This window comes from Adiantum capillus-veneris, chromosome 7 (assembly GCF_014529385.1).
Source record: "Adiantum capillus-veneris isolate H3 chromosome 7, ASM1452938v2, whole genome shotgun sequence".
Classification (NCBI taxonomy): domain Eukaryota; kingdom Viridiplantae; phylum Streptophyta; class Polypodiopsida; order Polypodiales; family Pteridaceae; genus Adiantum; species Adiantum capillus-veneris.
Genome location: NC_140937.1, coordinates 46,600,758 through 46,625,779, shown reverse-complemented (window position 1 = coordinate 46,625,779; position 25,022 = coordinate 46,600,758). Strand labels below are relative to the sequence as shown.

General features: G+C 41.2%; 1 protein-coding gene across 3 annotated transcripts in view; it reads left to right on the top strand.

The window, feature by feature from the left end:
* Positions 1–12,640, top strand: part of LOC147453790 (UDP-arabinopyranose mutase) — a 38,455-nt gene extending 25,815 nt beyond the window's left edge. For 2 of the 3 annotated variants that reach the window (XM_086517193.1, XM_086517195.1), the window contains exon 3: positions 12,283–12,640. In XM_086517193.1, the coding sequence (XP_086373319.1) occupies positions 12,283–12,305 (23 nt within the window). In that variant the 3' untranslated portion in view covers positions 12,306–12,640. The remainder of the gene's footprint in view (positions 1–12,282) is intronic. The other variant, XM_086517194.1, reaches the window with a different exon arrangement.
* Positions 12,641–25,022: the final 12,382 nt, after the last annotated feature.

Here is a 25,022-nt window from a genome sequence, read left to right as displayed (position 1 = left end):
ATTTGAATGACAATGATTTGCATGATCAAGATGTGATTTCTCACAGCATGATGATTTGCATAATCGAGATGTGATTTCTCACAAGCATGATGAGTTGCATGAAGATGACATGATTGTTCACAAGGATGATGAGTTAGTTGATGCTTTTTCTAGCGAAGCCAACCTCGTTGCAGATTCGATCAATCACGAAGGATCGATCTTGGCTCTCGAGCCTAGGTCCAAAGAACCCCCTCAGGAAGAATCGATCTTGGCTCTCGAGCCTAGGTCCAAAGAACCCTCACAAGAAGTATTATGTGTTCGCATGATTGATACGCACGCATTGTTCGAGTGTTTCATTCGTGATCGTTTCCTGTATTTAGTCAGCGTCTTTATGTGATCCCTTTTTCTAGGCATGACATATTATACGTTGAGCACGTTTTACTCATGAATGAGCACGAATGTATGCGGATTGTTCATGAAAATCTGAAAAGTATGTATGTAAGGACGTCACATTCCATGTCTCTTCCTTGGCATGACACATTCGTAGAACGAGCACATGAAAGTATGAGCACCAAGTAGGGGCATTTCCGTTGTGAATTGCCACAATTGATTGCTTTAGATCAAAAGAGAAATATTCGATCTCATTGTTTGCGTGTATGTGGTGAACGGTTTAGCACTCCGTCTATTTGTTCATCTACATTGCATGCAGAGTCTATTAGGACGACATGATTTTTTCCACTTACTTTACATGGAATAGGTATGTTCATGGTTTTGTGTTGGAAGTGGTTTCAAGAATTTTCAGCCATGGAGATTCTTGAAGAAGAAAGATTCATGACTCTAGACGAAGTTGAAGCATCGAAGGAGCCATAGAAGACTTTGTGTCACTTTCGGCGCGGCCCAAAGAAGCAAGCGTTGCAGACCTTTATGAAGTTCAAGTACCGCACGACCCACACATCAGAGTGGGCCGGCGAAGAGTCCCTTCCAGGATTCTGGATGCTATTGGCAATCTCCCTCGACGCCATACAGTTCGGTACTAGTACCTCACTTTGAAAAGGAGGGGATGTCACGTGACACATCCAACCCTATGTGTCCGTGGACAAGCTACAGTATAGCAAGGGTTCAGTCAGTTCAGTCAGTCTAGATTACAAGTGATCTGGCACTTTTGTGAGTCTATTCGTAGACCGTGTATGCCCAGTCACTTAGTGTAGATGCATATCCTCTGTTGTACACAGCATGATCATCAATATTCCCATCAGAATCCTTCAGCGGAATTTTCTAGTGCATTTAGCCTATTTTTGACATTTTTCACTTATTATTGTTAAGTGACTTTTGTTGGAAAGTAGGTAGGGCAATTTTGCTAAGTTTGTATATAAGCAAACTAGAGCTAGCACTATTTGGCAGAAGAGGCAACAGGAGCCAAGCTCAGCAAGCAACTTCTCCAACAAGACCCCTTGATGGATTTCCTCCAAGCAAGAAGAACCTTTCCCCTAGCGTTTTCTTCATCAAGCACCTTCGCCATCCCTTGCATCAGCCTGGCGATTTTGCATCAGCAACCATCGCCACAGAAACTCCCATCCCCTAGCGTTTTTGAAGAACAGAGTTTGACCTAGTGTTTTCAGTAGATACCACCTCAGCCTGCAGCGTTTTTCAGCAATGAAGTACTTGCAGATTTAGCCCAGAAAGACCATCAATTTTCAGCCTAAAGAAACCTCAGTTTTCAGCCCTAAACCTGCAGATTTTCAGCGTCAAAGACCCACAGAAACAGTCCCAGAATCAGCGTTTTTGGACTAGTTGCAGATTTCAGCCCATAGCGTTTTTGGACAGCAGATCAAAGATTGCAGATTTCAGCCCTAGTGTCGACCTAGTCATCCCCGCCGTCGTCGTCAACATAGCCTAGACTTGCATGAGTCTCATGCATACCATTTGTACCAGTTGTGCAATCATAAGTAGACCACTCTCGCCGACGAGAGTGGGGCCTTCGGAGAAGGGTTTTACAACGTCTCTGGTGTCGTATCTCTCTTCTCTCTCTATCGCTCAGTCTCATACACTTGCACGCACAGTGTCCATTCACTTGTTTCTGATTGTAGCATTCTCTCACTAAGAACGGAAGGCTCTAAGAACAAAAGGAACCTTGAGCACAGTTCGGAGCACTCATCTTGAGCAAAGGGCAAACATTCATTTCGCTGCACCTAACAGCGTGAGTCTTCGTCGTGATGTCTTCCCGCATCCCTGGATGCAGAGGAAGTCGACTGTCTTTTGCTTGAGTCCATAAGTGCCGCGTAAAAAGGATCGGATTTTTCGGTAGAAGAGAAATCCGCCGCGCTCTGATACCACTGTAACAGACTTGGACACTCCAAGTCAAGAATCTACCGCGACACGACAGGAATTCACTTCAAAACAGTTCACAATTAGATTCGACACCGGTCCGGCGGAGCTCCGTGCCAAGAGGTATTGGCCCCAAAGACTGGCGTCCCTTTCGATATTTTTTTCTGTATTAAATCTGTGCTCAAAGTACAAGGGAGTGGGGGGGTCTCACTCTCAGACTCTGCGTTCAGATGCTCTGCAGAGTGGGAGCCCTGCCCACCAATTTATAAGTTTACAAGGGTTGTTAAAAGAAGAGCCCCCAAAAGTTTCCATAAAATAAAGCAAATCATCTCACACGCCCTTTTGGTAAATAAAGCAAGTTTGCGTGAGATTTTTCAGCCAGCTTTGCGTAGAGCTTTTTCAGCCAGCTGCTTAGGAAAAACAGTCCGTATAGCCCAGCCACGTCAGCGTGCTTTCTGGAAAATCGCCGCAATTTTTGCCGCGTTTTCCGGGTCCGTACATTGATGCCACGTCGGCCCTACAACATGAAATCGGGAATTGCTTGGCTGCCAGAGAGAGTGTGTGTGTTTCTGCTGCCCCATTTGGCCACTCCTCGTCACTTGTTTGTGACAATCCCAAGAACCCAAGTACCCCAATACTCAGTTCATGACCATCTTTAGAAGTGGAATGGATACTTTGCATGAAGGTGATGGATACTTTTTTTGTGCTAGATTTTCCGATTTAATGCTTCTTTTAGTGCTAGGCTTCATTATGACTAACTCAGTACGCTGAACTTTGTGCAGATGTATGCTTGTGTATGCGCGTGTGTTGTGTGTTGTGTTGAAAGCATATGTTTACACTTGCTATTGGACATTGATGACGTTAGTGGGGATGTCGTTGTATTTGGTCAATACTATGTATGATGGAGCTGATGGTTATATTATCTAGTGGGTGACTACCATGAGTCTATACCTTGTACTTTCCTTTAAGGGTGAATCTGGGCTTATCCCGGATTCATCTAGGTACGCTTTGCATGAAGGGGATGACAGTGGAATTGGAGAAGAAGTCTTTACACTAGGAAGACCATTTCTAGATCCTCCTTCGTCCCCATCTACGCGATGGATTGCACCAAATTCTATGGAGGCTTTTGTCAGGTCTACGATGGAGATGATGCTACAACAAGAGGCTCAATGGGCCACCGTGGAAAGGGAACGTGAAGCTCAACGTGTGGCTGCTGAAGAAAGGAGGGTATCTTTGGAGCTAGAGCGTAAGCAGGCACACGAAGCTCAACGCATAGCGGCTAAAGAAAAGTGAGCAGCTATGGAGCTAGAGCCTGAGGTAGTGTGAGACCAACGCATGCAAGACTTGGTCCTGTACGTTCTCTCTGACTCTCCTCGAAGAGCGACCCACTCACGAAGGCTGGCGAGTCATCACGAAGACCAGGTAGAGGAGACGACTCCAACAATCCAATCATTGAAAAGTTGACTAGTAGGTATGATGGTAGGATGGATGCATCTGTGATTTATTCTTGGTTACATAAATTTAACGCTTATTTTGCTACTAACAAGAAAAACAATAACAATAAAGTTTTGATTGATGCTATGTATTTGTTGGGTGATGCCATTAGTTGGTATCAAGCGTGGCAAGAGGCACAGTTGGCCTCTTGAGCATGCTGCAAATGGGGAACTACTGTCTTAGAGTTGGGTCGACTTTCAAGACAAGCTCAAGGCTCGTTTTATGCCACCGCAGTACCTCGATTGGTTGAAAGAGGAGTGGCGAGGCCTCAAGCAAAATGGGACTCCCGCTATGTCTTTTTCTAATCGTATGTTGTAGATTTGTGTTCAATTGCGTAAGTCGGATGAGGATCGCAAGGAGGCTTTCCTCTTTGGTTTGGACGAGTATATCAAATAGGATGTCCAAGTTTTGAGGCCTGAGGACTACGACGCTGTCAGAATAGCTCTTGGGCTATAAATGAAGCACAACAAAGGTAATGTCACAAAGGAGAGCACATAGCAATGTAAAATATACCTGGATAAATAGATTTTTGTTAGGTGCAGCGGAATGATTGTTTGCGCTTTACTCAAGATGAGTGCTCTGAACTGTGCTCAAGGTTCCTTTTATTCTTATGGAAGGTAGAGCCTTCCGTTCTTAGTGAGAGAATGCTATGATCACAAACAAAGTGAATGGACACCGTGCGTGTAAGTGAATGAGACTGAGAGATAGAGAGAGAAGAGAGATACGACACCAGAGACGTTGTAAAACCCTCCTCCGAAGGCCCCACTCTCGTCGGCGAGAGTGGTCTACTTATGATTGCACAAAGTGGTACAATGCGTATGCAATGGACTGATGCAACTTGGGACTATGCCGATGACGACGACGGTGATGACTTTAGGGCTGAAATCTGTGGTCTTCTATCTGCTGAATTTTGGGACTGTTTCGGTGGCTGAAAATGATTGTTTTGGCTGCGTTTTTATGGGCTGAAAATGGAGATCTTCTGCAATCATTTAGGGCTGAATCTGCTGCTTCTAATGCTTGTTGAAAACGTTGCTCCTCTGCTACGATTGTGGCTGAAAACCAAAAACGCTGGGCATCTGCTGTAGTGTTAGTAAAACGCTGAGGTGATCTGGGGTTGCCGGCGATGTTCAGGGCTGAAAACAGAAAACGCTGGGGCAGCGTGCTATCGTTGATGAAAACGCTGGGGTTCTGGGGACTCTTGGCGATGAGAGAACTGCAAACGCTAGGGGATCTTTGGGAGGTGCTGTGGGAAACCATAACGCTAGGCTGATGAGGGTGTGGGCGATGAGGGAACACCAAAACGCCAAGGGTTCTGATGGGTTCTTGCTGAGAAGGTGCCTGTTGAGCGGGAGCTCCTGTTGCCTCTTCTGCCAGAAAGTGCTAACTTGGGTTTGCTTATATATTAACTTAGCAAAATTGCCCTACCTACTTTTGTTGGGAAGTCACTTAAAAATAATAAGTGAAAAATGTCAAAAATAGGGAAAATAGGCTAAATGCACTGGAAAATTCCCTTAATGGAATCTGATGGATTCTGATGGGAATACTGATGATCATGCTGTGTGCAACCAGAGGATATGCATCTATACTAAGTGACTGGGCATGCACGGTCTATGAATAGACTCACAAAAGTGCCATATCACTTCTAATCTATACTGACTGGATTGACTAAACCCTGATCATGCTGTAGCTTGTCCACGAACACATAGGGTTGGATATGCCACGTGACAATTTTATTACTAAATACTGAAGCCAATTAATATAGAGAGAAATATTGAGAAAGAGTGAGAAGATCGACACAATACAGGCGACTTGAACATGGGCTGGTCTCCCCCCCCCCGCCCCCCTTGTAAAAGAATCTTTATTACTGGGGAGAAGTCTATACAAACACTGAACGTATCACCACGTTTGTTCTAGAATCAGACCCGATGGTACTTGGAAGCCTTAGATTCCTATTTATCACAAATTGCTGACGTGTCCAGACACTGAAGAGCAGAGCCAACCTTTAGATCACGACCGAGGGATCTAAACCCTAAGAAGAACAAGCAGTAGAAGAAGAAGTCCTACCAACTTATGGGGCCCAAGTAACATAAAGACATTCAAAATAAAGCAAGGCCCACACACACACGTGTGGACTGATGACGTGACAGCTGTACAGACATGTCGAGAGTGCTGACGTGGCAGATTTTTGCAAAACGCGTTGACAGTGCTGACGTGGCAGTTGTACAGATTTCCGCAAAATGTGTTGGCAGATTTTGGGCATTGCTTTTGGACGAGATGCTTTTGAGTTTGAAGGCTTTTCATGTAAACTGCTTTTGGGGCCTAGGGCCTTTAAATGTGAGACCATGGGCTCATTCTCGAGCATGCTTCTAGGAGAAGGTGCAGAGTCTGGAGTACGGACATGTCGAGAGTGCTGACGTGGCAGATTTTTGCAAAACGTGTTGATAGTGCTGACGTGGCAGTTGTACAGATTTCCGCAAAATGTGTTGGTAGATTTTGGGCATTGCTTTTGGACCAGATGCTTTTGAGTTTGAAGGCTTTTCATGTAAACTGCTTTTGGGGCCTAGGGCCTTTAAATGTGAAACCATGGGCTCATTCTCGAGCATGCTTCTGGGAGGTGCAGAGTCTGGAGTACCGGCTTGTACTGTGTTGATGCAATATATAGAAATACCGAAAGGGGCGCCAAGGTTTGGGGCCAATACTCTCGGGTGGAATTTTGCCACTCCGTGTTGCGTGTGGTCTCTCTCTCTCTCTCTCTCTCTCTCAGTTCAGTTGTTATTGAAGTGCTAAAAGTCTGTTCAATCTGTTCTTTTCTATTGGCACGTGGTGCTCGTCTTGTGACAGTGGTATTAGAGCATCAGGCGTGTGCTTTTCTGAAAGCATACCGATCCTACCAAAGAGCAGACAAAGCAAGATCGCACTTCCAAAGTTCATTGGAAATTTTAGCTTCGTGCTCCGACCCCGGACTTATTAGCCACTCCCACCCTTAGTTCATCGCATCGGGCGCGCTCGCGTCTTCACCGCTCATGTCTTACAGGGCATAAGCCAAAAATATCACTTGCAAGAGAAGGATCCAAGATTTGTTTCGAGTCAGTGTTTTTCTCAAAAGCGGTGCCATGCAAATGTTGATGTCTATAGCTACCAAGCCGCACACCCCAAGGACTTGGCAAGCTTTCAAGAAAATTATTTTGCCGAAGTTATATGGTTTGTCACGTCTTCCTTTGGGGTGCAACTTCTGGCAGAGTGGGATATCCTGAAATGCTTGCCATGGAAAACCTAGCAGATTACAACTTGAAATTTCTAGACATCTCTCAACAGGCGTCTCTTGTTGATAACCTCAGAGGTCCGGTGTGACTGCTATGTCCTGGGACTACCATCAGCGCCACGGGAACGTTGTCTGTCCAAGAGCTTATGGACCATGGTGTGGTCAGCTACGACCTTATAGAAGTAACCTAACCCTAATTTTTTTAGTGCAGGTTTCAGGATGGAAAGTGAGTCGACTTTTCGAGCTCGACTAATTTCGAGATTGCTTTTTAAGTTTGAGATTTGTTTGAACTTGTTTGAAATGGATGGTATCTGTTTTAAACATGTCTTGGTGCCGATTTGAATTGTCTGACTCTGGTTTTACTACTGGTTTCAATGATTGGTGATTTTTACTCCCGGTTGGAGTAGTGAGAAACAATGTTTGAGAATGCTTGTTCATACTCATGGCGTGGACCCTTGTGGTTATTTGCGAGGGGAGTATTCAATGATTGAAAAGTGTTGTTTTTACTATGGCCCGGACCCTTGGTGTTATTTACGGGGGAAGTATTAAGAAGTCTGAGTAGTGGTTACTCTCAGCAACTCCAAACGACGCAAGCTACGGTTTGGAGGGCATTTGGTTGTAAAAGGCCTCTATATCTCATGGCCCGGACCTTTTTAGGTTATTTGCAGGAGGAGTGATGAGGGAGTCGTTGAACAGCTCATGGCGCGGACCTGGATGCTTATTTGCGAGGGTAGTGTTCATCGGCAGCTTTATGTTTCTATGTCTTGTAACATGCATATGTGAGCATTTGTGTTGCATTGTGATGTGCCAAATACTAAATGTTCCTGATTGGATGAGATTGCCCGGGTATGTAATTTTAGTGCATCGACACCCGTGGAAGAAGAGTGCGGTCTGGGTGGGATGGCTAATTTTACTACGCCGGAATATCAAGTGTTCCGATTTGGACAAAAGGAGAAGCCAACTCCTTGATCAAAAGAGCCGAATGGAGAAGCCAACTCCTTAACAAAAAAAAAAAAAAAGCAAACTAATTGTCCTTTGGAAAAATCCCTTGGTTGGAAAAAAGCCATAGAAAAAAGAATTTCTAGTTTCGTAGTAAAGTCATAGAAAAAAGAATTTCTAGTTTCGTAGTAAAGTTTGAGGAGTCTTTAGGAGTTCAAGGTATTTTTACCCATTGGAAGTCTGCAGTCCTCAAGAAAGCTTCTTTGAAATTAGCATCTTGCTCTCGGAACGTTTCTTCAAGAAGGGATAGCTTATCTTATTCTGATCGTGATGCTCTTAGGAAATTTCATCAAGATTTTGTAATCTCTTACGTAGATAAGTGCTCTAATAACTTTGTTGTTACGTGCAAAAAGTTCTATTTAGAATGTTTGTTAGGTGAAGTAAACTCTCAGACTTACAATGATTGTGATCTTTCAATTCAAGAGGTTATCTTGAAACATCAAGACTTTTGTAAGTCTTTTGGTTTCAAGTGCCAGCCTAAATTACCTTTTTTATATACCGTTTGGAAGTTCCACAAGAATCCTATAAAGCTTAGATTTATAGCTGCTTCTTGTAACACCTCTTTGACTGAGGTTTCCAAATGGCTTAGTTAATTGTTTCAAAGCTATTTTATCGAGCGTAAATGAATTGTGGAAAAATATGCTAAAGGAAGCAGACGTACCTACCGATTCAAGTTGGATTTTAAATGATTAAGTAGGTGTGATTCGTGTTTTAAAGTTTTTGAACTCTTCAAGAAGCCTTAAGGAGAAATCTTCTCCTTTATGTCTCCAAACTTTTGACTTTACTATGCTATACACAAAGCTAAATTTGGAGGACCTTAAACTTAGAGTCAAGTCTCTTATTTCAAAAGTTTTTGCGTACAAGCTTGAGAAGGATAAGTACAAGGCATTGCTAGTAGAAAAGTCAGCCTTGAACTTTGACTTCTTATGGTTGAAAAGTAAGAATGTAGATGTAGACAAAGGAAGAAAGAGATTCACCAGGATTGTAGATGACATTGACATCATATCTTGGTTAGATTATCTTTTGGACAATTTATATATAACCATCGGTGACTCTCTTTTCAAGCAAACAATTGGTATCCCTATGGGCACCAATTGTGCCGTTTTTCTTGCTAATTTCCAAGTACGGTGTCATTTGCTCTCAACTATTTAGATTTTCTTGTCTTTGTTTTAGTAATTCTGCTTTTGTTGTTCAATCTTGCCATCTTATTTCTTTACTAGTTGAAAAAGGATACTCATTCAAAAGAACCATGAAAAACGTTCGTTCATTTTTGCATCGTAGTAAGTTTATTTTTAATGTTTCTTCCTTTGGAATGTTCAAGATAATCAGTAGTAAATTCAATAGAGGTTGGGAGCTAAAAAGTCCCCCTTATTGTTTGACTTAATAACACCTTATATTGTTGTTTTGATCTTTAGCGCTTCTAGTATTTTTACTATAGCTTGACAAATGCTAGCCTTTATCATGGCTGAGTATGCCCATCGCCTCCGGAGGGTGATAGAAACTCAGCTTGTTGGTTTTGTAGAGTACGATCAAAGCATGAATGACCTCTATATAAACCTGTACCTACTCTTGGGCACTGACGACGTGAGTAGGGATGTCATAGCTGTTGTCCAAGCTATGCATGATAAAGGTGATAATCTTATTCTTCCTGTTTGGACAAGCAGCGAAGTTGAGATCACATATTGTCAAGTTCGGTTCTTTGCTCTTCGTAGGTTTGTAGTAGTATTCATTTTTCGATTTCGTATTTAGCTAACCTAAGGACTTAAGAATGTGTTCCATTAGAAGTTGTTGTGTGAAGTTTGATTTCTAGGATTAAGTTTTTAAGATGTCTTATTCTTTTTTGCTTAAAGTTGAGTACTTGTTTTAAGCCAAGTAAGTTGCTTTAACTTATTTTACACATGCCTTTTCTAAAAACATTTTTAAGTTAATAATGTTTTGTTTTATTTAGTCTTGTTTCGTAGCAAACAAAGTGATATAGTTAGTTTGTTTGTTTGCTTTTGTTTTTCTTTTCTTTTCTTGTGTCCCTTGCTTTTATAGTTCTATGAGTGCTTTATTCCCTCTTATAATTCGTGAGTTCAAACTTTTCTGAACTTATGAAGGTATATAATTGTCCCTCAGAATGACCCTCGGAAATTTTTGAGCTAACTTGAGTAGTTTTGCAGATATGCTGTAATCGCGGATGATTACTCTCTTTCAAGAAGGGGGGATGTCACAAACTGTTGACGTGTCAAGACACTGAAGAGCAGATCACGGCCGAGTGGCCTAAACCCTAAGAAGAACAACAGCAAAAGAAGGAAGTCCTACCAACTTATCGGATCCCGTCCGATGGGCCCCAAGTGACATAAAGACATTCAAAATAAAGCAGAACCCATACACACACATATGCGTGGATTGATAATGTGGCAACTATACGAACATGCCTAAAATTCCGTCGACGGTGCTGATGTGGCAGATTTTCGCGAAACGCGTTGATAGTGCTAACATGGCAATTGTACGGATTTCCGCAACAAGACAAGGCATCTCTGCTCAAACTTGCTCTCTGCACGCATCCTGACGCTCTGATTGAGACTCTACTGACAACAAGTCATGGTAGAAGTCAGTGTAGCAACAGCACGCATATCCTCTGGCTCTGAAGCAACTGACCCGTCAGGTCTCCTCAACTGGCTGACACTGGTGTGCGCATGATGGGGTCTCACTACCTCAAAGAACTACCCAGTCACTCTGTCACCCACCTAGGTCCACTGAGATGCTTGTCGATGAAAAGCAAACTCGTGACACCTCTCCTCTATGCTGGAAATCTCCTGCCGAGCCTGCTGCAACTGCTCCTCAAACCAAGGACTGTCTGGGTGTCACGTGCAGATCTAACCCTATGTGTACGTGGACAAGCTACTTCATGTCTAGGGTTCAGTTCGGTTAGCTTAGGAAGTGTTCTGTCACTTTTGTGAGTCTGTTCGTAGACCGTGCATGCCCAGGCACTTAGAGTAGATGCATATCCTCTGGCATGATCATCAACATTACCGTTAGAATCCATCAGGAGCATTTTACAGTGCACGGAACCTATTTTCCGTATTTTAGCCATTTTTCACTTATAATTAATAAGTGACTGTTGGGAAGCTGGGTAGGGCAATTTAGCCAAGTCAATATATAAGGAAACCTAGCGCTAGCATTTTTTGGCGGAAGAGGCAGAGAGACCCAATGTCTGACAGGCACCTTCTCAGCAAGACGCCAACAAGACCACCTAGCGTTTTTGTAGCAGATGGCCCTAGCGTTTTATGCAGCAACATAGCTAGCGTTTTTCATCAAGATCAGGCCTAGTGTTTTGCAGTTGCAGATCAGCCCGGCGGTAGCAGATACACAACAGATTCCCTAGCGTTTTTGCAACAGGACAGCATTCAGCCTAGCGTTTTTGCAAATTCCGGCGTCATAACCTTCTGTGCATCAGCGTTTTTAGTTTTCAGCATCTAGACACCGCAAATCAAGTCCCAAACCTCACAAATCTCACCTTCCCGCAACAGATCCTCGTTGCAGGGTCCGATCAGCAAGCGTTTGCAGATTCAGCCCCCTATTCGCAGATTTCAGCATCTGCGTTTTCAGCGCATCGTTGTCGCGTCGTCGTCATCGCCATTGTCACCGACATAGAATTTAGCAGATACAAGATTTGCAGATTTCAGCCATTAGCGTTTTCAGTTTTCAGCCCGTCTCTCGTCGTCCTCATCGTGGTCGACATCGTCGGCAAGTCCATTGCATTGTAGAGATTTGTGCAATCAATAGTAGACCGCTCTCTCCATAGAGAGTGGGGCCTTTGGAGGAGGGTTTGACAACATTCTGGTGTCGTATTCTTCTCTCTCTATCTCTCAGTCTCAGCACCTTCATTCACAATGTTTACCACTTTGTTTGTGATCATTTGCACTCTTTCACTAAAGGAACGGAAGGCTCTCTCTTCCGTAATTAAAAGGAACCCTTGAGCACAGTTCGGAGCACTCATCTTGAGCAAAGTTCCACATTCACATCCGTTGCACCTTACATATGATGTTTTTGTTTTTCAATTGATGGTTCCACATGTGTTTGTGATGGGTATCAAGCCTTTTCTAAATTATTCTCCGTTTGGTCAATTCTTCTTCTTGTTGGCTGTTGTGTTTCAAGGTATATTGATGAGGCTATTTCTTCTAAACCCTAGCTTGCGTGTGGTAAAGCCTTTAATTTTCATACTGCTGATGCTGTAGGATGCAGCGGACGAATGACGTGACTCAACTTGGGTAGAGCTATTGATGTCATCCGGAGAAGTTAGCATTTAACCTGCTGCTTATGCCTACCTTCTATTGCAATGTCTTCACTACATTCCTTGACTTTAGTCTTCCTCACTTTTGACAGTCAGATGGAAGATCAAGGTTTATTTGTGCCTGAAAGGAATTTGAAAGGTCTTGTATCGATTGGTAAAGCCAAGATATTGGTGTGTATATCTTTTCTCATCATCATGTGTGTACTAAATTATCGCATCAATGTGGCTATTCCAAGCAAGCTTGTATATGTGCTCTTAACCATTAGTAGAAGTAAGTGCTTTATTCAAGTTTTTTGAAGAAATCTCTCTCTCTCTCTCTCTCTCTCTCTCTCTCTCTCTCTCTCATTTAGCTATGTAGTCTCTCATTTTCAGTTCAGCTTTTCCCTTTTTGGGATGACGGAGGATATACAACACATGTACATTGATTTGTCTTATAGGCCGTGTTCGGCCTTTCGAAGATGATAATAGAATCTCTCTCTCTCTCTCTCTCTCTCTCTCTAATAAATAAATAAATAAATATATATATATATATATATATATATACACCGGTAGATGCAGGCAGAAAACCAACTCAATTGGGAGACAGGTCAGTGGGATATAGATCATGTTATGGCTAAGTTATAGATTGTTTGGAATTAGGACCCTTGTGTTGTCAGATTACACCTATCCTCTTACCCGTTCACTAATAATTGGTGCTACTTTTGTGTTGCTAGCACATACATGTGGCCATGACTGAGGGAAGAGATGACACAACTTTGAGTTCTCTAAGATAGTTGAACAAACAGGCTTTTGCCGGGTCATGTCTCGTCTTTGAACACAATACACCAAGGAGGTGCTTCCATGTATGGGGATGCTTAATCTCATAAAGGAAACAAGGGCTTATGCCTTTAGAGTATTAGCAAATTTGGTGTCACCTCAAGAGAAAATCCTCTTTGTAAACTCTTCATCACTTTCACAATAGGGGTAGGGAATGGTATGGTGGCCATTCCTCGTGATGTAGGCGATTGCATGGCGGTCAGCAGAGCAAAGGTTGGGAGCATGCATTACGAGGGAATGGTCACCGACTGACCATGCTCGGTCGTCAAGTCGGGGGGAGGGGGGCTAGTAAATGGATGGCATAGATGCTTTGCCCCTATGGCCTTGACTTGGACAGAAAGGGAATCTGTGCTAGAGGTGGTATGCCACCCAAATCCCTTTCCATGATACAATATGCTTGAAAAAAAGGTATGCTTACTGCATATTCCACCAACCTCCGTAAACCAATTTACAAAATGGTCAAAAGTAAATTTTCAAGTTTGTGTTTTAACAAGTCATCTTAGAGGTAGTATGATTGCCCCATGCACACTAGACGATAAAGATATTGTCAAGCAACTTCAAGCAAGTTGTATGGAGTTTGCAATATTGATGTTCAACAAAGAATAGACACTCATTGTTAGCCATGTGGGGAGCTCATATGCTCACATACAATGAAAAATAAGCCTACATCACGAAGAAATAAAATGGATACAAACAACTTGTTGGATGGCTTCTTTTTTTTTGCTTCATTAGAATTCGGTGTAAAATATTTGATATTAGAAACAATTCTTATTGGTGCATAAAGAGGTGGTCTTTTTGTGAGATGGATAAAGAGGTGATCATTTTTATGATTTTAATTTACCACGTGTAAATTGGTCTTCAAAATGGTCGCTTTCATTAAATGGCATCTGCCATTGTATGCTTTTTGGCCTATGAAATTTGACCATTAATTGTAAGATACAGTGAAAAGTTGTCAATTTGAATCGGAGCTTGTTCCATGCTTTCAAGATTTAAGGAAATCTGGGCTCATTCTTCCATGGCTTACTTGATTGCCTTCTTTCTTTATTAAGTGACCCCTATCATTCATATATTAAGCCTATGGGTTGCTCCACAGCCTGCATGCAACAGGGGCCTTTGTGTCTTAATACTAGTGAGGATGATTTTTAAATGGGGTGGTAAGAGTGTGGAGCATGCAACCATTTGTTATGGGGGTAATGACAACGAATTGTGTGATGTGTCTCCCCTTGGTTTCCAGGGTTAGGGTCTCCTATGTTCTGCAAATTTTCCTATAAAATGTGATTTGTGTGTCACTTATGTGACTTATCACATTTTATTAGGTCAGGCCGATTTTTTTTCCCAATCATGGGAATTTTAGCAGGAGGTAGGGCAGTCATGTTGAGTCCCTATATATGTAGCACCCCAAGGATGTATTTTGCAAAGCTTCCGACGTTTGAGCCATACTCTCCCCCCCTCTCTCTAGAGCTTGTGTTTGGCATTTTCTCTCTCCTCTATGGTTTTCTACATCAGAGTTTTCTCTGTCTTTATCTGATTGTGAGTGATCTCATCTCTAGCACATTTTATTAGGTCTAACCCATTTTTTTTCCCAATCATGGGATTTTAGCAGGAGGTAGGGCACTCATGTTGAGTCCCTATATATGTAGCACCCCAAGGATGTACTTGGCATATCAATTCAGTGTGCAGAGCTTTCGGTGTTCGGGCCATACTCTCCCCCCCTCTCTTAGAGCTTGTGTTTGGCATTTTCTCTCTCCTCTATCGTTTTCTACATCAAAGTTTTCTTTGTCTTTATCTGTTTGTTAGTGATCTCATCTCCCTCTTCTAGCGCTTTCTTTTTCCTTTATCTCGACACCCTACTTGCAGATCTTGCACTTGCAGATTGTTCTCGTAGCCGTTCGGTGGGCGGTCCGTGGTAGGAGGTCGATCTTGAGGAGATTTGTCACGATAGATCCAAGATCCATTGGTTGCTCGGTCCCGAGAGGAGGGTTTCTCGCAGTTGCAGACAAGATCACCACCTGATTGACCCTGTTCCGCTACACCTTTGACAAGGGAATGGGATGGGATTTCCTTTCTCATATTCAATGGGGAGCTCAAGGGAAAGATCGTGTTTTCCTTGTGGAAATATGTCGATTGTGATGAATAATCCATAAGATATTGTCAAATACCTAGGTGTTTTGAGGTTCTGGAGATGCCCCCTTTCCTTGAGGGACTCGACAATAGGAAGTGCAAGTACGAGCTCTACTCCCATATTGGGGAGCAAGACAAGCCCATTGGGATGCCATTTGCCTATCTGTACACCTTGTCGTTGCATTCCATAAACATGTTAATGATTATCCAACTTTTTAATGTGATAGTTTCTTGGAGGTTAAACGATAAACGTGGCTTACATCTTTGTTTGACCGTGTCCCTTTAGTGCATGTGGTTGGGAATTCTCTTAATGAGAGGTACATGTGATGATATGACCGCTTTGTTCATGATGCTTGTATGGCAGGTGACAAAATGTTTACAAAATATAGTAATTTCACATTGATGCTATAAAGCACATTATGTCTCTTGTGGTATATTTACCTCTCTTGAGGTTGTGCTAACAAGAATACTATCACGTGTGCCGTCAATGCCTCTTATCTAATTGAGGAAGTTCATAAATGTGCTTCCGGCTGTGAATAGCAACTCTTTCACACTTGTTGATGTGTTGTATGTACATGGGAGTAAAAAGAATTCATTGTATGTGTTTACCCTTGAGATACTTGGTAATGTTGTTACTAATTTTTTGGAAGGCATATGTTTTGTTCACGATCTTAATGCAAGTAATGCAGTTATGGCACATGATGCTATTTCTTGAGTTGTATAAGCTCTATGATAATTTTGATGATCTATAATTTTTTTTCTTACTTTGCTAGCAAACTTCTGAGATGGTGCTTTGTTTCCCATCTCGAATCGTCAATTATTGATGTATGTAAAGGTTGTATTTTAGGCAAATGCATTGTGTTAAATTTTCAAAGGATGGTTCTATGTAGCCTCCTTGCAAATTGTAGCTTGTTCATAGTGACATTTGTGACCCAATGTACTCTACTTGGATGGTGAATTTCCTTGATGATTAACCTTGGGGACCCGATCCTTGCATGCGAGGGGGAGAGGGGAGAGTAGTATCTATCCAAAGTTGCATTTTTGGCTAGTTTTGAGATAAACCACCAAAGTATAGTGTTGCATATTCGCCAATAAATCGGTTTAGGGAAAAAAAATGTCACTCATGCAAATGGTAGCATGTATGGTTAAAAGCCAAGCTTTGCCGCCAAACTGTGATGTTTGTGACATGTACACTTAATAACTAAACTTTAAAGCCTTTTAATATATCACTCGATATGGAGCATGGCATGGCGCGAGGAGCCTTTTATTGGGTACTTGTATTCCTTTTGTTGGTTTGTCTATGCTTTTATGCCTAACCATCTACCAAAAAAATTTGGGTGATAAGATCGTAATTTTTGGTTATAATGGTGGGAGAAAAGGTTACAAATGACATCATTAGTAAAGAAAATGTATTTTGATTAGCTTAGATGTAGTGTTTATGGTATGAAAAATATTATGTTACTTTTTAATGATGTAGAGCATTATGTGGCATAAACTCAGTTTATGCATGTTTACAATGATGTCACATGTTAGTCTATTATTGAGAAAGGTGCTACAAAGTACTTGATGAGGAAAAGGCAAGAAAATAAGCAAGCTAGAAGTATGTCAAAATGGCTAGTTTAGACTTTACATGATAGTAAATTAGATACACCTAGTTTAGACTTTACATGATAGTAAATTATGTTTCCTTAAAATCAACGCCCTTCTTGAGCATAAGCTTTCACCACAAGGCTACCTCATAGCAATCAATGCTACTATCCACCTTCCTTTTCAATTTAAATGTTCACTTAGTAGTCATTATACTTTGATCAAGAGGCAATTCACATAAAGACCAAGAGCTATTCTTCAAAATAGCACCATGCTTAATTTAAGGAGCAACTAATCAATTTTTTGAATTTTGTGCTTCATTAAACAAAATAGGCTCCTCCTCATTAACATTCTTCAAAATAGCACCTTACTTAATTTAAGTAGCAACTAATCAATTTTTTGAATTTTGTGCTTCATTAAACAAAATAGGCTCCTCCTCATTACACATTCTCAAAACAACCAAAACATAATAATTTGGTGCATAAGAGGCATGCTCGAAACCAAAACGAGTACAACTAGTCTTCAAGATACTAGAGGCTACTTTGGTGTCACTCTCTAGGCTCCTTGAACCCTCAAGGAGGTGTTTCAAGAATCTACTAGCCTACCAAAGCGATAGCTAACCCTTATCAGCCTAAGCATCGGTTTAGGGCCTTAACCAAGCAAGCCAAGGTGGTTCCCCTCGCCTACCAAGTGCCAATAAAGCGTTAGGCTTCACATGGATACAACATAACATAGAAATTTCCATTTGTGCTACTCTTTTTGGACACTTTTTTTTTTCATTGTTTCATTTTTTAGCACTTTTGTATTGCTTCCAACATGAGATGTTTTATGGAAAATGGACTAAGGGACTAAATCTTAATCATAGCCTTAGGTCATGTTAAAAATGAATGGAGTATTAAGACTCACTAAGAGTCTATGACTAACAAGTAATGATCCTGCATTAATCTAAGGTCAAGGCCAATTACCTATGATTAGCACATATAAAACCAAATTTCTAGTGAGTTTAATATTCACAAAGCAAGGTGTTGAAACTTTCATGTATATCTAGCTTTTGAAAATGAAAGAACCATAGCTTAGAAGCAGATTCACTTAATCCAAGCATGCAAAGAGTGTAAAGATAAACAAATGAGCAATATCATGGAGAGATTTCACCTATTCATTCTCTTTTGAGCATCCTTGAGCAAGCATTCACTTTTTTTTAGAGAAGTCTCTTGATTCCTTTTATTTACAGCTTCTTGAAGCTAAGTGTTAACAAACACAAGCTCCAAAAGCAAATTATTGAAAACAAAAAAGTATCAAATATCCAAATATGACAAAGGGGAAAAACGCTAGGGAACAAAGTGTCTTTGGTTATGCACATGGTGCTCTTTAGTAGCAAAATTATGCATACACATTAAAAATGAGAGAGAATGAGCTTCTACATAAGCAAATTTTCAATTTTTTACAACCTCTCATGCATGATTAAAGATTGAATAGATACTAGCTCAATGAAAATTTGACAATTTAAGTTAAGCCAAAAATCATGCAACTTTTAATAAAGTGAATTGGCTCTTGATAGCCAAATTTTACAATTAAAAGTTCTCAAGAAGTTGACTACAACTAGCTCAAATGAAGTTTTCAATCTAGACCAAATTATGAGCTAGCATGTACACAACTCTTAATCATAAGAATTGGAATGGCTCTCAATAGCCAAGTATTGCATTTTTTAAGCTCTCCAAAAAAGGTGGCTAACAACTAGCTCACATGAAATACAATTTAAGAGCAATATATGAGCTAGAGATGACTGCAACTTTGTTGGAATGAAAGTGAACGGCTCTAAATAGCCAAGTTTTACAATACACTACTGCAATGCCAACTTCCCTTGGATCAATGGAAGCTCATGTGTAATCAACCCTTCAAAAACAACTCGATCATTAGAGTTGTTAAGCATATTCAACACAAGCACAAATGATAAACCGTAACCGCAATAGTTTAATGCTCTCTTTCGATCATCAAACAAGCTCAATTTTAGTGCTTTGTAATGATTTTTCATTCAATTCAAGCACTAAAATGTACAAGCAATGTCAAATCCAAATTTTAATGCATACTCTCCACCAGACATCCATGTAGAATTTTTCATTTAGTGCAAAGAATTTTCAATCAAACCAAGCATTGCCCCAATGCATATGCCAAAAAATATTTGTGCATTAACTTTCATTTATGCATGGAGATGCTCACACAATCAAAACATACATTACAATGAGAGAAAAACTTATGATGAGATGAACCGTAGCTCTCTCAAAATGATGAAAACCCAATTTTATGCTATTTGGTCATCCCCCTTCAAAAAGATCACTTATTACTACATGATTTTTTTCTAAAAAATTATATATAACTTTTAGACCAAGCACTAAAAATCAATGCTCAAGCACGAATCTCATCCATGCAAAGTATAATGGGATACTACCGCTTCAAAATAATGCTTGAATTTAGTGACCTCAAGATGTTAAAAATTTCAAAATTTAGAGACTCTAAGAAAGCCCATTCCTTTAAGCTAATGCAAAAGTTTAAGTGATTGATCGAAGGCTCAGCTATTGCCCCCTTTTTTGGTGCGGATTTTATAGGTTTGAAGTGAATAGGGTGGGAACAATCTCCTTTTAGTTTTTGTTTGTTTGTCTTTTTGGGAATAAAACATCAATTTTTTGAGCTCATGCCATCAGTCGGCTTTTGGGCCACAGAGAGGGTTGTTGGTGAGGGTTGCAGGCCCTGGCCTATATCTCACACGGGCATGGGAGGAGATGGGATCTACGGTGGGATGATTGAGGACCGTAGATCCCGAGCCTCCGTGGACAATGTAAACTCGGGTACCCGAGTTTACTTCGCCCCTCCCCCCCCGCCCCACGGGATTGAACCCACAACCTAGGGTTTGAGGGCCATGTGGCCTATCCACCACACCCGTGCACGTCACTGTGGAATGTACACGTTTCCATGGAGTTTTGACGTGCAAAAGTATCGGAGCTCGCAAAAGTAAACTCGGGTATTTTTGTAAACTCGGGTACCCGAGTTCACAAAAATACCCAAGTCTACTTTTGCGACAAGATCTACGGCGCGCGCCTAATGTTGGGGCCCAAAAGTGATGGGAGCCTTTGATCCCATCTCCCATGCCCGTGTTAGATATAGTTGAGGTCAACACCTACTGGCGAGAGATAAGTGGCGTGGTCAAGCTGGCGCCTAGTAAAGCCCGCAGTAAATGTGTGTGTGCGTGTGTTAGTTCATCAGAGCCAGCAATTGGTCAGTGTGGGCCACAATCCCCTTCAATCTTCCCAAGCATACTATCGTGGACGAGCAGTGTGTGCAAGCAGGTAAGAGGCAACTGTGGCTGATAGCTGGGATTTGGGAGTACACAAGTGATAAGAGGGGACTGATAGAGGGGGTGTGTGGATTCAGTGGATTTACAGGCAGCAACACATGGATTGGTTAAGGAGAACAAGTTTGTGTCTGTGTGTGTAAATCATTGACTTGATGAACCGACAAGATGATTCCGAGTCAAACACGACAGAATCAAAGCATGACACTGTCAATCGGCATCATACTGGTTTATTACCTTCCATGCTGACTTGCATATGCTATAGCGAATGACCTGTGCTCGTGCATTTGACATGCAGGTAGTGCAGAGCGAAAGAGAGATCGAGACCCGAGAAGGGGCATATTGTGGGTGAGCGAGTGGGTGTCGCAAGGCAGCAAGGCACTGGGGGACTACACCGAAAGCAATGAAAGTGGGGACTTGGGAGAAGGTGTGAAGTTTCTAGTAGGATGGAATGTGTGTGTGTGTATTGCACTAAGAGTGGCAGAGATTCTGGGCAGGTGTGCGGGAACAAAAAATCTAGGGTTGTGTGTGGAAGAGCATTCAATTTGACACACCCAAATTGTTGAGGCATGTTGCACCAAATCCATGCATGCAGGTAGTGTAATTGCTTAGGGTCACAAGTTCTCACAACTCGCAAGCAGCAGCAAGAGAGTACTGAGCATGGATGACTTTTCGAAAGCAGCGACGTGCAGTCGTAGTATGTGTGTAGCGAGATGGGCTTTCGATGAGCCAATGCAAATGTGGTTGGTGGTGATATGATCCTGGTGGCAAGCAAGGCGGAAAATAGGAGAGTCAATGGATGCACTAGTGAGTATTGACTCAGAAGTCGGAGAGGCAAAGCACCTGAAAATAGGCCTGAATCAGCAGTGATGCAGTCACAGCACGGAGTCCAACCGTTATTAGAGAGAATGCAAATAGCAGGCAGGAGTAGGTTTTTTTTAACGCGCATGTGGACTTTTGTGAGGCTCAATGAGTTTGCAGTTGTGTGTGCGCGTTGTTTTGCGAGATGGCGCTCCAAGCCAACACAATGCAGTGGGCCACTTGGACGCTCTGTAAGATGGTAGGCCAGTGAGAGGGCAGTGGAATCACGCGAAAAAGAGGGCCTATCTTTTTCTTCTTCTCAAAATAACCCCGTCGGGCCGTCATCGAGGCAAGCCGCGAGATGCGCCAAAAAGGATATCATGGTGGGTGGGTCCTAATTAAGCAAGGTAGATGTGTGGCCATATCCACAAACGGTGTGTGCGAGTGTGCTTTTTGTTTTTTATTTTAATTGTTTTCTTGAAAAAATCCTCCCAAGAGTATGATGCAATGGAAGGGACAATGTGATATGTGGGAACACATTGGGGCACGTAAATAGCAAAAACAACACAGCCAAAGTATATAAAGTACAAACAACCATTGATTCATGCAAAATTATGTGGTAACCAAATGTAAGTATGCTTGTTTTGCACGCTCAAGGCAATAGGATCATAATACAATCCACTAACACATATGAACATTCTAATGTTTGGTACCAATTTTCATGCCGATCCAAAGTGCAAATCATAATGCAAGCTCAATTTTTTTAAAAGATAATCACAAATCAAGCATTGCATACACACTATTGTTTGCAAAACTTCTTATTTGCAAATTCGTACCCAATTTTCAATCATTGCAATATGAATTGCTCATATTCTATGTCAAAATATCATCCAAACCCAATTGGATTTGTCATTTTTGGTTTGCATGGCTACACGCTCAACTCATATGCACACCATATCCAATTAATTTAGTACATATGGTAGTGGCATAGCACCTCAATCATCCCAATCATGCACAAATCATTCAATGCAAATCCAAATTGATTTATGATCCACACACCCAATCTTTAGGTCTAATAATCATCATAATTGATAGTTGCTACCAATTATTTATCCCGAATATTGAATGCCATTGAGTGGGTACACACACCCAAATTTAGGTCAAATTTATATGCAACAATACATCAATTCTACATTGCAATGCCCAAATTGCAAGCTTGATCAAACATAGATAAATGCATGCATGCTCAATTTCTCAAAATCCAACACTAATTTAACCCAATCAGGCAATGCACACACTCCAAAATTAAGCACAAAAATCCAAAATTAGCTCAATTGGCAATGCAATTAGGCACACCCCTAATGCTTGCACACAAATTTCATGCACATTTCACAATCATAAAGCATTTGGGTGCCCCAATTGACCATAAATCGTTGAAAATCGAGTGGTCTTGAACGGACACACCCACACACACACACACACACACACACACAAATTTCACCCAATTTCATGGCAAATAGGCATTTCCAATGATTGGGTTAACCTAGCATTCACATCAATTACATGATTGCACATTCATAAATCATTAATTTCTCAATTTCTATGCATGCACACACTCAAGATTAGGTGCACACACACTTGAATTTTATGGCAGTTTTTTTCCTCTTGGTGCATTCCACACACAATGATTTTTATGCACACACATGTATTCTTGTTGCAAATCAAGCTTAATCTTGACACACACATCATTCATTAGTCCAAATGATCATCAATTTTACTCCAAATGAATCAAATTAGGTGCAAAGTGTAAGTCAATTGATTTACACACCTAATTTTAGCAATACATTGAAATCAAATTAATCACCCAAAAATTGAATGGAGTAGGCCAATGTACTTACATTTATTGCATACAAGCTAATCCTTGCTCCACGCGATGATTCCACCATGCACACACATGTGTGGCTCTTCCAGTTTTGGCCCAAAAATTGACCATTGTAGGCCAAAAATCAAACACTCAAATCCCTCAAATCATCAAATTAAGCATGGATTAGCACAAAGAAACTTGATAAAAGTGATGATTCCACCTCTTATACGGTGACTAAACATACATTACACTTCAAATGTTAGCGAGTAGGGTAGCAAAATTAGTAAAAATTAGCATGGAAATGCAACGAAATTAGTAATGGTTAGTGTAAAATAGTGAAACTGGGGGTTTGGGGTATTCATAACTCAAAAATTAGCTTCCAATTATTTGCACAAACATCATCAAATCACACCAAAATGAAGTTGCACACACTCAAAACCAATGAAATTAGGAGTGAAATTACTCTATTCTAAATAAACTATACTCACTAGCTTAGGTTATCGATGCCGGCAACGGCGTCAAATGTTGGGGGCAATCGTAGCATCACCTAATCAACCCAAGAAAAAACAAAATTATCAATCCTAGGATGGGCAACCCGGCTAGGGCATGGAAGCATGAGCGTCATTGGATGTATCGAATGAGAGGATTCAAGAGAATGCTCTTCCAATGCAATAGAGATTATCCATGAATCACTAACTCTAATCACACCATAATCATCAATCAAGCATCACCTACACACAAACAACGAGATTGAGAAGAGAAGGCGGATCACGTCGATGGAGTGACATATATGATCTCGGATCAGGTGCTGTTGAATGAATTAGAATGGAGAGAGAGAGAAGTTAGTGACATCAAGATGGTCTAACATAGGCCTAGTACGGTAGTGAAGAAAAATAGGATCTTATAGCAAGGAGAGTAGAGAGAGATACGATGCAAAGTAGATCACTAGAAAATCAAAAATTTAGATTAGCACTATAACAAAGTAATGTTGTCATCCAGGTAGAGCTTAGATGATGATATATACAACTAGAGCAAGTAGGCACAAATACAAGGGGTTGGTTATCTTTCAATATGGCTTCCCTTCACTGTGGGATGTCAAAAAATCTAATTCTTACTTTAGATCTAGCAAAATTTTAGCTTATGAAAGAAGAGACTTTTCTTTAAGAAAATTTAACAAAAGGAGACTAGAGGTTGTACTGCGCTGATTTCTTTACACAATTTCATGTTAAAACACTAAAATCATGCACATAATTCAAAGAGAATACCACAATTAAGATTGGCAACTTGACGAGGACTTGATTTGCTTGCAATCGTTCCCCCTCCAGAAGGTATTTGTAGTATAATTCTCTCTCAAAGAGAGCTTTGATTACAACACAACTTGTGCTTTTGTGGAGCTTTCCTTGAACCAAGAAGATGGTATTCTCTTCAAGATTCCATGGTGTAACTCTTCTTCCCAAGCCCTAAACACCCCAGCGGGGAGAAATAACTATGGGGTAAGAGGTAGATGAGGGTGAAAGAAGTATTTTTCAGCATAGCTTAGCGCAATACAATAGTAGAGATGAAGAAGAAGAAGCTTCCACTTGCTTGGATTTACATCCATAGCCAAGTGCTTGAGCATGATGGTCACCTCTTTGGCTCCCATGAGAGAGTGTCATAAAATCTAATATCTAACCAACCCAAATGATTTTCTCATATTAAACTTGTCATAATAACTAATATCTAATTCTCCTAAATGATTTTCTCATGTTAAACTGATCAATTAATATGGGGAAGTACCAGGGGAGAAAAAGCTAGAATATTGGTAAGGCTAGTAGACTGGTCACTGTAGGGATCCAAAGGAGGGAAAATAGGGATCCAAAGGGGGGCCATCTTCAAAAGAGCAATGTGCATGAATGGTGCTTCAAAGACCTTAGGGTTTAGCCCATTAAGACTTCCAAAATACAAAGGTTCCAAAACTCAAAGGTAAAGTCCAAATGGTCAACCTAAATAGAATTGGATGCTTTTGTGGACCATAAAGTCTTCACATATCCCTAGATAGGAGGGGGCGAGCCCTAAAGGTAGGGAAAGAGAGAGAAGATGTGAGAGAACACACACATACACACACACACACACACTCACTCAAGGATTCCCTTTACACAAAGGGCATAGT